Source organism: Brassica oleracea, chromosome C5 (genome assembly GCF_000695525.1).
Source record: "Brassica oleracea var. oleracea cultivar TO1000 chromosome C5, BOL, whole genome shotgun sequence".
NCBI classification, from domain to species: Eukaryota; Viridiplantae; Streptophyta; class Magnoliopsida; order Brassicales; family Brassicaceae; genus Brassica; species Brassica oleracea.
The window spans coordinates 7,025,971-7,039,042 of record NC_027752.1 but is presented as its reverse complement, the minus strand read 5'-3'; the positions used below and the strand labels follow the sequence as shown (position 1 = coordinate 7,039,042).

General features: G+C 39.8%; 3 protein-coding genes and 2 pseudogenes across 4 annotated transcripts; 4 read left to right on the top strand and 1 right to left on the bottom strand.

Annotated features, from left to right (window-relative positions):
* Nucleotides 1-9: 9 nt before the first annotated feature.
* LOC106343769 (serine carboxypeptidase-like 50) lies at nt 10-1,422 on the bottom strand (the record flags this gene model as incomplete). Its single annotated transcript, XM_013783069.1, has 1 exon — nt 10-1,422. A coding segment is annotated over one exon (1,323 nt), but the record flags the coding sequence as incomplete, so codon positions are not given.
* Nucleotides 1,423-1,695: 273 nt separating this feature from the next.
* Nucleotides 1,696-2,904, top strand: LOC106343770 (annotated as a pseudogene).
* Nucleotides 2,905-3,434: 530 nt separating this feature from the next.
* On the top strand, nt 3,435-4,361 carry LOC106293054 (10 kDa chaperonin). The gene is made up of 3 exons (XM_013728726.1): nt 3,435-3,626; nt 3,717-3,856; nt 4,100-4,361. Exons 1-3 carry the CDS (start codon nt 3,522-3,524, stop codon nt 4,149-4,151), a joined length of 297 nt encoding a protein of 98 aa, XP_013584180.1. The 5' UTR covers nt 3,435-3,521; the 3' UTR covers nt 4,152-4,361.
* Nucleotides 4,362-5,458: 1,097 nt separating this feature from the next.
* Nucleotides 5,459-8,848, top strand: LOC106344164 (uncharacterized protein At1g04910-like). 2 transcript variants are annotated; one of them, XM_013783573.1, is made up of 10 exons: nt 5,459-6,018; nt 6,254-6,323; nt 6,449-6,516; nt 6,637-6,725; nt 6,825-7,022; nt 7,161-7,365; nt 7,476-7,643; nt 7,794-7,961; nt 8,051-8,241; nt 8,337-8,848. In XM_013783573.1, the coding sequence occupies exons 1-10, from the start codon at nt 5,611-5,613 to the stop codon at nt 8,482-8,484; spliced, it is 1,713 nt and encodes a 570-aa protein (XP_013639027.1). In that variant the 5' UTR covers nt 5,459-5,610; the 3' UTR covers nt 8,485-8,848. The 2 variants fall into 2 exon arrangements, with proteins under 2 accessions (XP_013639027.1, XP_013639026.1); XM_013783572.1 differs by having other exon boundaries at nt 8,334-8,848.
* Nucleotides 8,849-10,114: 1,266 nt separating this feature from the next.
* LOC106293765 lies at nt 10,115-11,393 on the top strand (annotated as a pseudogene).
* The last annotated feature ends 1,679 nt before the right edge of the window (nt 11,394-13,072 follow it).

The following is a 13,072-nucleotide window of genomic DNA, read 5'->3' as shown; positions in this document are numbered from 1 at the left end:
ATTTCGAAGCACAACTAAAATAAACTCTTATTCACTGTCACACAACACAACTAGTGAAATAGATCTTCCACTAAATTTCCAGTATCCAATATATTTGACTTAATAGCTTGCCGTTAATGTCTGACGTACATCTTCACCACTGAACAAACCTTTTCCCAGAACCCATGCTTCAATCATATCCCTTGAGTTAACAGCTTTATCTGTCGGAACTAAATGCCCTGCTCCTGAAACCGCCACGTGTGACAAATTCCCCCACCTTTGTACGTAGCCTGCGAGATCACCGTCGCCGTCCTTCCACACCCGCCTCTCCGCCGACAGAAACATCCCCAACCCTGACCAGTTCATTGTCTTCATCCACTCCTCCGTTGAAACGAGGCCGACTCTTAGGTCAAGCATACCTTGATACAACAAGACGTTGGTTCTCTCCACCGCGTACTCCACCATAAACTTCACGCTCTTCATCAAGTCTCCCCATAAAATATCTCGCACTTCATCGCTGCATTCCTCAAAACGCATCGTTTCGCTCACTCCCAGTACCCGTTTCGCCTCCCTCTGGTTCATGAGATCCACCACCAGGTCCGTTCTATACGGTATCATCCGTGCGGTGTTGTAAAGCGTCGCGAGTCCTGTCATGTTGCCTAGTAGCGTCAATAGTTCGAGTCTAGCATCTGCTGCTTCGCGCCATTTCCGAGCCTTCACGAGAGATATTGATATCTCTTGAGCTTTCTCGAGCGCTTCTCTCTGTTTCGCGTTGACCAGACCCGAGTAATAGACGTTGACCGCATGGGTCCGGATTTGGGTTACCGGGTCGGTTAGCCCATTTCCTATGGCAAGGCCTTTTAGATTAACCTTCCCATTGGGCTTTTCTTTGAGGATATAGTAACCAATAGCTGGAACATACTTCCCGGCGTAGCTCTCGCCGGTTATGTAAACCGGTCGGTGTTCGAAACCTGGGTTCTGCTCGATGAATTCCACGAGAGCTGCGTACAGCTGCTCTGCCACCTGTCTCTGATTTTGTGGTATGTCTTGTTTTGAAGCGGCGATGCTGAATCCGACACCGATGGGGTTATCCAAGAAAAGTAAGCCGAATATGCGGTTCCAAGCGCCGGGGTTAGGTTCTAGCTTGGTGGCGCGTGAAACTATTCGCCAAGGGCCAAGCTCGTAGAAGTTGCCAATCATGGAAGAGCAGCCTGGCCCACCTTGGAGCCAAATTAAGAGTGGAGTGTCGGTGAGAGGTGTGGTTGGCTTTTGGGCTTCGTAGTAGGCATGGAACATGGAGGAGCCTGGGGCGGGTTTAACCCGGAGGTAACCGGATTTAGTGGGGAGAGCTTCAGTGGGAAACAGTGGCGGCAGTAAAGACTCGAGGGAGACGGCGATGAGGAGAGTGGAGAGCAAGAGGAAGAGTGTAATGAAGGACACAATTCAAATGTCTCTGTCATTATTGCCACTAGCTCGTGGCTTTACATAAAGATACTGCAAAAATTTATTACTTTTGTAGTCTTGTGTTTGTCTGGTAACCAATGTAACGTGGCTACCAACATTTTTAGTATCATTTTACATCAACACGTGGTTACTAACCTAAATTGCATAAACATGAATAAATTATTACTTTTTTTAACATTTTTATTTTGGGAATGCTTTTCAATGAAAAGTTTTCATAGTTTAATACTTTTCAGGTGACCCAAGATAAAAGGCTTCATTGGGCCCAAAAGAAGCCGGACTTATTAATTGCACTTCGTGCTTCTTTCGGTAAAGTGATCACAAGGTGTTCGACATAATACTCGAGAGAGAGTTTCTAAAGGTTTCTGATCCTTACTCGGTTTGAGCGAGTTGGGTTTTCGAGGGTGAAGAACTGAAGATGATGGTCTTCGATTTATGCAATGAGATTCTAAAGATCCAGAAGTTACGACGGGTCGTCTCTTACGCTGGGTTCTACAGCTTCACTGCCGCCCTTACATTCTTCTATATATACAAACAACACGTAATAAGCTTTTTCAAAGCGTAACCTTGGATCTCAATTTTCTTCATTTGGTTTGTTCTTTCTTTTAATTTCGATTGTTTTGTAGGACAAGAGCAGGATTCTCAAGGGGGGATCAGTTTTATGCATCGTACCCTGCCGGTACCGAACTTCTGACCGACACAGCTAAGGTGAGTCCTCGTTTATTGAATTGTGTCATTTAGAGTTGATTTGTTCTTAGTGATTACATATTTGTGTGGAGATTGATGCAATTGGTTTGGTTTTAAAGTTGTACAAAGCGGCGCTTGGGAACTGCTATGAATCTGAGGATTGGGGTCCTGTTGAGTTCCGTATAATGGCTAAGCATTTTGAGCGGCAGGGAAAGTCTCCATACGTTTACCACTCTGTATGTTTCTTAATCTCTCTATGGACTTAACTTGGCTTCTTAACTCAGTTTATATAGTGCGGATGATGATGTGTTTTGAAGGTCTGGTTCCATAAGTACTAGGACTAGGCTGACTTTTCTTGTGTGCCATGTGTTAATAGAAATGGTTGTTTGAATCATGTGTGTTAGCTCTTGAATACAAAACCAAGTAAGTGATGAGTTCGTTGTTTGTAAATGCAGCAATACATGGCTCACCTTCTTTCTCAAGGCCAGCTCGATGAAAGTGGCTAGAGGGAGGCGTTGATGGATTATAAAACATCTCCGGTTTTTCTGCTGTGTACCTAATCTTGTTATTGCAAAGTCCAACTATTTTTCCTCTTTGAGTCTCCCACCAAGAAAGATAAGAATATGTCTTGGTGTATTGAGCATGGAATATACGCGCACCAATGTAATAAACACACTGTAAGATCAGACTTTGATTTGTTGTACAAGGCAAAAGCAGGCAGACATTTTGATTGACTAAGAGTATACAATCCCCGACTGATTTTATATTTTCTTGTAGTAGTTAGTACAAATCTAAGGGTTTGTTTCTACTTATAAAATTGTACATAAGGAAAAAAGTTCTTGTGCCCCCGTCTAAATGTAGTCCTGCATCCGCCCCTGGGCCTGCCAACTTCATGATTAACTCCCTTTTCTAAGTATTCCCCTCCCCTAATGATATTCATGTTGCCACATTTGATCTAATCTGTTTATTTGCAAATGTTTCAATACATGATTCGTCTCGTTGCCATTCATGGATTTCGTCTCAACCAGATAGTGTCTATAAATCCACATATATTTAGGAGTGGATTGAGCAAAAGGAGATGATAGTCAGAACACAGGATTGAAACGTAAATATCTTGAATCAGTGGGGGAATGTGGTTGACCAGTCCATGATGGGCTTGCTGAGTCCGTTTGTTTTTTTTTTTTCAATCTATTACCCAGTCATTGCAAAGAACTTGGTTAGCAAGAAATGAGGCAGGCCCGTAAACTAATTACAGGCCCAAGTAGGTGCAAATAAACCCTAAACCCTTGGCTTTTTTTCTCCCAACCTGCTATCTAGAACATTCGGTCTTCCCCGTCTTCTTAAAAGCCCTAGAATTCCTCAGACTCAGCCCCAGAGAGCGAGAGAGAGAAGAAATGATGAAGCGTCTGATCCCAACGTTCAACCGCATCCTGGTGCAGAGAGTCATCCAGCCTGCTAAAACCGAGAGCGGCATCCTCCTCCCTGAGAAAGCCTCCAAGGTAATACTAGTGTTCTTTTTTTTTTTTCACAGATCTTCTGATTTGATTTGGCTTTCAAAAGATCTGATAGACGATGAGCTTGATTTACAGCTGAACTCGGGCAAGGTGATAGCAGTTGGACCTGGATCAAGGGATAAGGACGGGAAATTGATTCCGGTCTCTGTCAAGGAAGGTGACACTGTTCTTCTTCCAGAGTACGGCGGGACTCAGGTCAAGCTCGGCGAGAAGGAGTAAGTGAAAACAGTTTTCTTCTCGATTCTACATTGTAGATTGCTTTAGATATGAAAATATAGAGAATTTGCCTGTAACATCTTGAAGAATTTGGAAATTATGTTACTCGTATTGAGTAATTGAATGCCTGGTTAGTGGAAAATCTCGTGATCAGGAGAATAGAATGGCAATTACAGCACGAATTGATTGAAGTTGCAACTGTAGAATTGAACTCAAAACTGTTTTGTTTGTGATGGATGCAGGTACCATCTCTTCCGTGATGAGGACGTCTTGGGGACGTTGCACGAAGATTGAGAAGGCTAAGTAGCTACGAGTGGCGGTCTTGTTGGCGTTTTATGTTATGGGAAGAGAACAAGCAACTTATTTTATTAAGTTTATCTTTGAATGTGGTTGGACATGTCATTGAAATTTTACCTTAAATGGACTATCTTAATCCCTTATGAGTCGTTCTTGTTTTTCCAAATGGTCATCAATCTTAAGAGAAGTTAACTTGACTGTTGCATCTTTTGATTCCAATCCTTTCGTTACTTTCTTCCGTGATCTGATGATGACTTGCACATTCTCTCGATCATATGTTTTTTTGTCAACGAATTTCATTACTGGATTCATAACTAGAAATTTAGCTTATTTGACTGCTTGATTTGTTTCTATGGCTTTGACATCATTACATTTTGCCAATTGAATCAGGTCGAGATATTTGCAAACTGGTGCCATTTGTGTTATTTCTCCTTTTCAAATTGCTTTCAAAAAGCAAAAGAATAAACAAAAAGGGTTCTGGTTGGTCGTTTAGGTGTGTTATTAACTTATTATTATAGTTAGAGCTGGAAATTTTAGTTTTTACCCGCGGGTCCTGCTCTATTTGACCTGCTGCGGGGCGGATGCGGGTCGGCCATTTCGAAAATTTCAACATGTGGGTGCGGGTGCAGGTCGAGTCGATTCTACGCGGGACGGATGCGGATCGGTCGATTTTGAATCGCGGGTACCCGCTAACTCGAAAAAAATTAAAAAAATTCAAAAAATAATATATATTTTCGTAAAAAATATATAAAATACTATAAATTCAGAAAATAATATATAATTTAATTATTTTATTAGAAAAATAAGTATTATATAATTAAAATATAATTAAAATAATTATATTATTAAAATTTATATTACCCGTGGGTCCCGCGGGTTATCCGCAAACTTGGACGGAGCGGGTGCGGGTATGTGTATCTTTCTTTGTGGGTCATGTGGATCGAAGTTTTGAGTGAAAAAAATGAGTCGACCCGCGGGTTGGCGGGGCGGGCAGGGCGGGTCGACCCGCGAACCCAGCTCTAATTATAGTATCGTCTCGTGTTAGCTGCAGTACGGCAAATAGTTTGTTTGTGTTAATTATCAAAATATATCTCGGTCATTGGAAGCATATTAATGTGTACGTCTTTGTCCTGAGTGGTTTTTATAGTATAACACTACAAATTACCATAAACAGAAACCGATAGCATTCAATTAGAGTTGAAAAGGAAAGGAAAAGAATCGTAGAAAGAAATTGTTCAAAAAAAAAAAAAAAAAAAAAAAAAAGAAAAAGAGAATCGTAGAAGTAGAACATAAAACACATATCAAAGTGCATGTGATCGAATCGACAACGCTTCCACCGCACGAGTGTACAATAAATATATATAAATATACTTGTCCGTTAACGTCACAGTATCTCCACCGCCGGGGATTAATTAACCCAATCGGCGTTTGCCACCTGTCACAATGCAAGGATGTAATGATAATGACGCACGGCGTTGACGGAGGAGGAGGGAAAGCCATGATCTCCCAGGCGGAGAGAGATCCGTCGATTCAAATCCGGCTTCCGGGAAGCTCCCACTCTTCCCCGTCTCCGCCGCCGTCACCTAGTCTCCTCCGGTCTAAATCATCCGAACCTCCGAGTCGAACCTTCGCACACCGGATCTCTTGGATCGTCTTATCGGTTATTCTCCGGCGTCGTCGGAGAATTCTACTCTTCGCTCCTGTAATATACATCTCCTGTATGCTCTTTCACATGCACAAGGCGTCGTTTGACGCGGGTCCCACCATCCATCGCCGTCCCGCGCCCGGATCTGTCTACAGGAGCCCGCAGGCTTACGCTAAGCTCCGCGCGGAGATTGACGCCGATAATGCCACGGCTGATGCGGTGCGTTTGAGAATGTGGGCATTGTAGGAGTGTTGAAATGTATATAGGTTTTGATTCTGTTATATAGCAAAGGTTTAGGAGGAAGCACTACTCTGTTTATTACTATCCATCCTTTCCTCTATGCCTGATTGGCCAGTGATTCTCTGTTGCCATATTATTGTTATATATATAAGGGTACTTGTTGTTCTTGATATGCTATTCCTTCCTAACTTACATGCCATTGTATTCATTCTAGATATCAACGATTTGGAAACGTTCCTATAAAGGGGTGGAGTGGAAACCATGCGTGAACAAGTCTAATGGAGGTATTACATTGCTTTCCTTGTCATTTCATATCATGAAAAACCTACATCACTGACCCGAAGAACAGAACTACACTGGCCTTATGAAGTTTCTTTCTTTTTTTTTTGTCTGCTGGGGACAATTCTAGTCTTGCCTGAATCAAATGGTTTCATATTCATTGAGGCAAATGGAGGCTTGAATCAGCAGCGGACTTCGGTAGGTTTGTCTGTCTTTTCGTGTTATCAGTAAATTTGATCTGTTGCACTCTAGCCTTCTTGCATGTGTCTAGCGGCCTTGTCTAAGGTAAAGTTATTGACTTAACTATGTTTTTCTTAGATATGCAATGCGGTTGCTGTGGCAGGCTACCTTAATGCGACCCTTGTGATTCCAAACTTTCACTATCACAGCATATGGAAAGATCCGAGGTTTCAGATTATCTGTTTTTCTTGTCTTCTGTTGGTTTTGTAAATTCAACCAAGCCGTTCCTTATTCAACTACTTTCTAACTGAGAGCTTTTCTTGCAGTAAATTTGGGGACATCTACGATGAAGATTACTTTATCAGTACCTTAGCAAATGATGTGCGGGTGGTCGATACGGTTCCTGAGTACTTAATGGAGCGTTTTGACTATAACTTGACAAATGTCTATAACTTCAGAGTTAAAGCTTGGGCACCCACTAGCTATTACCGGGACTCAGTCCTGCCAAAGCTGCTTGAAGAAAAGTGAGTCACACTGTCTTCTTCACCTATTAATGTTGGTCACTACCATAAGTCGCCTTGTTTTTTTTTTTGTGTAATATAGCTTTGATTCTGGTTTAGGACACAGGTTCTTGAAGTATTTGTTGTCTTTTCGTGGCACAGGGTTATAAGGATTTCCCCATTTGCAAATAGACTTTCGTTTGATGCTCCAAGAGCTATTCAGAAATTTAGATGTTTGGCGAATAATGTAGCTTTGCGATTTGCAAAACCTATACTCACCCAAGGAGAAACACTGGTGAAGAAAATGAAGAAGCTTAGTGCAAACAACACTGGGAAGTACGTTTCTGTGCATCTTCGTTTTGAAGAGGTTTGTTACCTGTAAATGAGAAACGCTTCATTATATCATGTCTGTATATACTGAAAACAGATCTGTGTCTGAGGTGAAAGACTAAATATATCATAAGAACATGTTTGCAGGATATGGTAGCTTTCTCTTGCTGTGTATTTGATGGTGGCAACCAAGAAAAACAAGACATGATTGCGGCGAGAGAACGGGGTTGGAAAGGGAAATTCACGAAACCTGGCCGCGTCATACGACCAGGAGCTAACAGGCTCAATGGCAAATGCCCTTTAACTCCTTTAGAGGTAAGCATAAACTATACGAGAATATCACTGTATTCTTTCATCCGTAGAAACTACTGTGGAATAATCCGTAGATACCCTTGTGAGCAATGATGTGAGTAGTAGAGTAGCTCGTTCCTGTTGGTTCAGTTTTCTTCCTTGTAAACCTATCAGGTGGGTTTGATACTTAGAGGAATGGGCTTCAACAAAAGCACATATATATACCTGGCCTCTGGGCCGATATATGGTGGGAACAGAACAATGGATCCACTACTCGAGATGTTCCCTAATCTTCAGACGAAGGAGATGCTTGCGTCTGAGGAAGAACTAGCTCCTTTTAAGGTCGGCTTCTGGTTTGCATGATCTTCCATTGTTTTCTCATCCACGTGATGAATCTTATCTGGCTTATTAAATTATGTGTCTGTGTACAGAGTTTCTCCTCGAGAATGGCTGCACTAGATTACACAGTGTGTCTCCACAGTGAGGTGTTTGTGACGACACAAGGAGGGAACTTCCCTCATTTCCTAATGGGGCATCGGAGGTATTTGTTTGGAGGACATTCAAAGACGATTCGGCCAGACAAGCGAAAGTTAGCAGTACTCTTTGACAATCCAAAGTTGAGGTAACGATGCTTGCCTCTTCCACCTATACACATGCCTTTTGGTTTTATAATATCTTGTTGATCCCTCAATGACTCTTTCTGATCTCACCTGGCAGCTGGAGAAGTTTTAAACATCAAATGTTAATCATGAGGTCTCATAGCGACTCCAAGGGGTTTGAGCTGAAACGATCAAGTGACTCCATTTACATATTCCCTTGCCCTGACTGTATGTGCCGCAGGAACAGAACTACAGCAACCACCTGATACATTGTTGCTAGAGATTCTGGAATCTGGTCACATTGTTTAGTTTCATTGTATTGGTAATTCTTTCAATTCTTTGGACACATCCGCATAACAGAGCGATAGAGAGAGGACTAGCCTGCAACTTCGGGGACTTCTCAAGCATTGTCCACGGGTGGGATTTTTTGACACGTTGAAGTCGATGTATCTAGACTGAGGAACTGAGACTAGCTCCCACCAAGAACCACCCCGTGCGTTTTGTACATTTAGTGTCTAGTGTTGGGTTGCCCACAAATAAATGTAGGTTAGGGGATAACAAAGCTTTTGTACATTGACCGGTTCCTTTTTGTTTTATCTATTATAAATTATTTTGAAGTAAGCTTTTGAATTCTTCTCATTATAGATTGTTTTGGTTCCCCAGTGAATGTGATGCTTCGGCAAAACTTGGCTAGAGACTGATCTCTCCTTGTTTGGAAATGACTAACTCCTGAATTTGAATCCGTAAAGACTAAGAACATGATCTTAAATAAGATATTTAAAAACTGGTTCTTAGTTTTTTTAGTTAAAAGTTAATAGACGGTTTCTTATATTCCGTTAAGAACTTCACCCTAAGAATTTCCATTAATCATGTTCTAACATTGTTAGCTTAAGTCTATAACCATGATTTAGTAATAAGGACTTTAATAAAATACAATTCTTCTATCCTTTCCAGTGTGCTGTGTTGAAATACATCCACTACTTCAAAAGAGTAATTTTATTGGACATCTTTGTTTGCTTTCTAAGCACATTTACATATGTGACTTTGGTGATCCTTTTGTATTCTACTGACTCATTGTTCAAAATCTTGTTGCTTATTCCTAGAAATGCGGTCTAAAAAGTCTTGTTTATCAGCTGAAAGTCTACAGTCTTTCTAATTTAAAAGTCAACTCCATATCATTAATAACTCTAGCAGCACACATCTAAATGTCCGGTTTAGCTCCATAATCAAGTGAAGGACGGCCTGATGGGCATGCCTGCCCTGTATTTACCAGCACACATCTAAATGTCGTGTGCCGGTGTCGGTAATTGCCTGCGCAAGTCTTCATCCCATTCCAGCTTCATGTTCCAATTCGCGAGTAGCTTAGAAAGGAAAACTACATTCAACTTATTTATATTTTAAAATTATTATTATAACGATTGTCTACCATTGAACAGTTGACTTATCCTTTTAGGGAGATTTGTGTTAGTCAGCAAATGGCTGGCATCTTTTTCAATAAGATTTGGTGATATTGTAAACCGTCACTATAATATCTTGGATGATGTTTTTAAATAAATAATCAATTATTTATATCTTCAACCCACCTGGAGAAACAACGATTTGGGAAATGTTGTGAACGTATAGAAAGGATTATATAGTTATGATAGAGTTACTTGTAAATTCGTAAGTGTTTAGAATAGTTACAACGTATAGAAAATGAAAAAATAAAATTGGTGATAAGAATTAATAGTTATCTTTAATTTCTTTAATTTGAAGAAAAACATTTGATGTTTCTCCTCAATTACATGCTATAAAGTCAATCATATAGCACAATTATTAAAAGTAATGCACATATATGATGACTATCTAATTGAAACCGTCGACAATTTGAAAAGCCGTATAAGAAAATCCTTATTAATGTGGTTGTTATTTGTTAATGCAATTATTAATGGTGTGTTTGTGTATATAAAAGGAAAGGCCGATAGCAATCTTCACATTATCAAAATAAACAAAACACAGTTTAAAATAAAACAACCAAAAGCTAATCGATTCATCAATGGCGATGTCAGGAACATACGTGACAGATGTGCCTAAAGGGTACGGCAGAGAAACACTACAAGAGATGGAGGAGCGAGCATAACCTCTTCCCGGACGCCATTGGCCATCACATCCAAGGAGTCACCGTCCACGATGGCGATTGGGACTCTCACGGCACCATTAAAATCTGGAACTACACTCGTGGTTCGTATCTATACTCTCTTTCTCTATAGATAGGATTTGAATGCTGAACATATAGGGGAAAGACTAAACTATACAGTTGGAATATAAACATTACATATTTCTAATACGAGATATTGTAATAATAAAAATACTAATCTATCTCAAAACTAATTTTCTTGGAAGGATAATACAACTCTTAGTACATAAATTAAATCTTTGTTGCGTGTGTAATGAAGATGGGATGGAGGAAATGTTCAAGGAGATGATAGAGATGGACGACGAAAAGATGGCCGTGACGATTAATGGGCTCGAGGGTCACGTGATGGAGGAGTTAAAGGTGTATGTTGTAACATTTCATTTCATCCCCACGTCTGAGGAAGGTTGCATCTGCAAAGTCACTATGGTGTGGGGGAAGCGGAACGAAGACTCTCCTGAGCCTATCAACTACATGAAGTTCGTCGAGATGATGGTTGCTGACATGGATGACTACATCCTCCAAGACCAGGAATGATGATGCTTCATCATCATCATCAGATTCCCTTTTGTTTATGTGTGTCTAATGAATTTGTGTGTTTGTTTCGTACATGACACTTCCTACTATCATCATGGTGTTTTATGTCCAACTTTTATTTATATGAATAATATTGTTCTTCGTTTATTGAATTATCTGCTATTTTGGATTGAAATATCATATAGGCTTTCATATCGATCCGGTCTGGCAGCTGACGTTGGACCATCTGCAGACGCTGAAAGTTGGTACGCTAGATACTATCCTTTTCGAAATGCTTTTCTAAATGACCATCTATCATATTTGGCGAGAACGTAATGCAAGGTAACATATCACACAAGCTGGATGACAGCAGATGCCATGTGCATTGCAATAGATAAGATAATGCGGAATCGCATTTCATCTCTCAAGTATAGCGCATGACATAAGTATGCAAGGCTTCTTCAGAGATGGTTCTTACACACCATGTAGTAGAGGCTTTCAGTTTAATCTTTTTCGCTTACACATAGCATAAAAAAATTGTCAAAAGTAGTCATATAATTCTTTTGTAAATGTTAGTTTCCAAAAAAGATGAATAAATTTGAAATTTCATCCAAAAAAAATATCATATAGGCTGCCACGATATCTGATATGAGCCAAACTTATTAAAAAAAACGTATCTGATCCAGTCAAGCGAAGTAGTCCAAAAGTATACATGAATCCATACAAGTTTTTCTCTTACAAATAAGTTTCAAGCAAAAAAAAAAACTTTTTTTTTGGTATAAACAAAAAAAACTTGTTATCAAATGAAATCTTATGGAATTGCTTGGTTATTATTGATTGACATACGACAATATATATACAGAGTTGGTGTTTCCTAATATGATGAGAACATATCTTATGGATATTATTTACATATATTTTTACGCTAATATACAAAATTTCTTCAAGTTGGTAGTACGAAATTTAGTACACCTAACTTGGACAAAAGTCTTTCAAATCCTAGTATTAGGAGAGCTTTAGTAAATAAGTCAGCACATTGTTCCTTCATCGACATATACTCGGTAACAATGGTTCCATCTTGTACAGCATCTCTAACTTGATGACAATCTTAGGAGGAATTAAAAAATTATAGCTTAATCACTACAAGAAAACGTGAGAGTAACGACTACCATTTACGACTACAAATGTGTAGTCGTAAATTAACTTCGACGTTACGTCTAACTTACGACTATGTTAAAGTCCGTCGTAACTTAAACGTAATTTTGCTACTAAAAGGTTTTGTCGTAAATTGGTCGTAAACTAACTTCGCATTTACGACCACACTTTCAGGTAGTCGTAATATGGTCGTAAATGTACAACTAAATTACATCGACAAGCTACCATCTGATTAACGACCAATTTACGAGAAACGTAGTTGCACATTCGTGGTTAAGTTATTATCAAACGTAAATATGTTATTTATTATATAATTAATGAAGTTATATATTCATATATATATGTTGATGATCCAGGTTGATTATGATGATCCATTATATCCTCAGTGGTTTCACGAATTGATACAAGGTCTGGTCGCTAAGGTCACCACAACAACTATGTATTTCACACGAGGCTACACTTTTCACACTTACGAATATGGAAGTGGGCGAGCAACAATGAACTATGGAGTATGTGTGAAAGGTGAAACTGATTTCTATGGAATCTTACAAGAGATCATCGAAGTGGAGTTCCCCGACCTGGTGAAGCTGAAATGCGTTCTCTTCAAATGTGACTGGTTTGACCCCACCGTCAATAGAGGTGTTCGGTATAGCAAGTTTGGAGTTGTTGATATAAATGCTACACGGAGGTACAACAAATTTAAACCCTACATATTAGCATCTCAAGCAGACCAAGTTTGTTTTATTCCATACCCGAGGATCAGACAATCTGGAATATCTTGGTTAGCCGCTATAAAAGTTACACCTCGGGGCCAAGTCTTGACTAATGAACAACCGCCTTTACAAAAAGATGTCGTAAATGAAGTAGAAGTACCTGAGCAAGCTAAAAATGATATCTTACTTGTTGATCCACACAACCAGGGATATGAAGAACTTCCAGACGATGCAACAGACGAAGCCAACGAAGATGAATTTGAAGAAAATGATGAAGTGGATGATGTTTCTGATGAC

What these genes read in the sequence shown, in the direction of transcription:
- LOC106293054 (XM_013728726.1), top strand. Translation starts at nt 3,522, where the DNA reads ATGATGAAGCGTCTGATCCCAACGTTCAACCGCATCCTGGTGCAGAGA. An exon ending in TCCCTGAGAAAGCCTCCAAG is followed by an intron (nt 3,627 to 3,716) that starts GTAATACTAGTG and finishes CTTGATTTACAG; the next exon opens with CTGAACTCGGGCAAGGTGAT. An exon ending in GTCAAGCTCGGCGAGAAGGA is followed by an intron (nt 3,857 to 4,099) that starts GTAAGTGAAAAC and finishes TGATGGATGCAG; the next exon opens with GTACCATCTCTTCCGTGATG.
- LOC106344164 (XM_013783572.1), top strand. Translation starts at nt 5,611, where the DNA reads ATGATAATGACGCACGGCGTTGACGGAGGAGGAGGGAAAGCCATGATC. An exon ending in TGCATCTTCGTTTTGAAGAG is followed by an intron (nt 7,366 to 7,475) that starts GTTTGTTACCTG and finishes ACATGTTTGCAG; the next exon opens with GATATGGTAGCTTTCTCTTG. An exon ending in GCCCTTTAACTCCTTTAGAG is followed by an intron (nt 7,644 to 7,793) that starts GTAAGCATAAAC and finishes TAAACCTATCAG; the next exon opens with GTGGGTTTGATACTTAGAGG.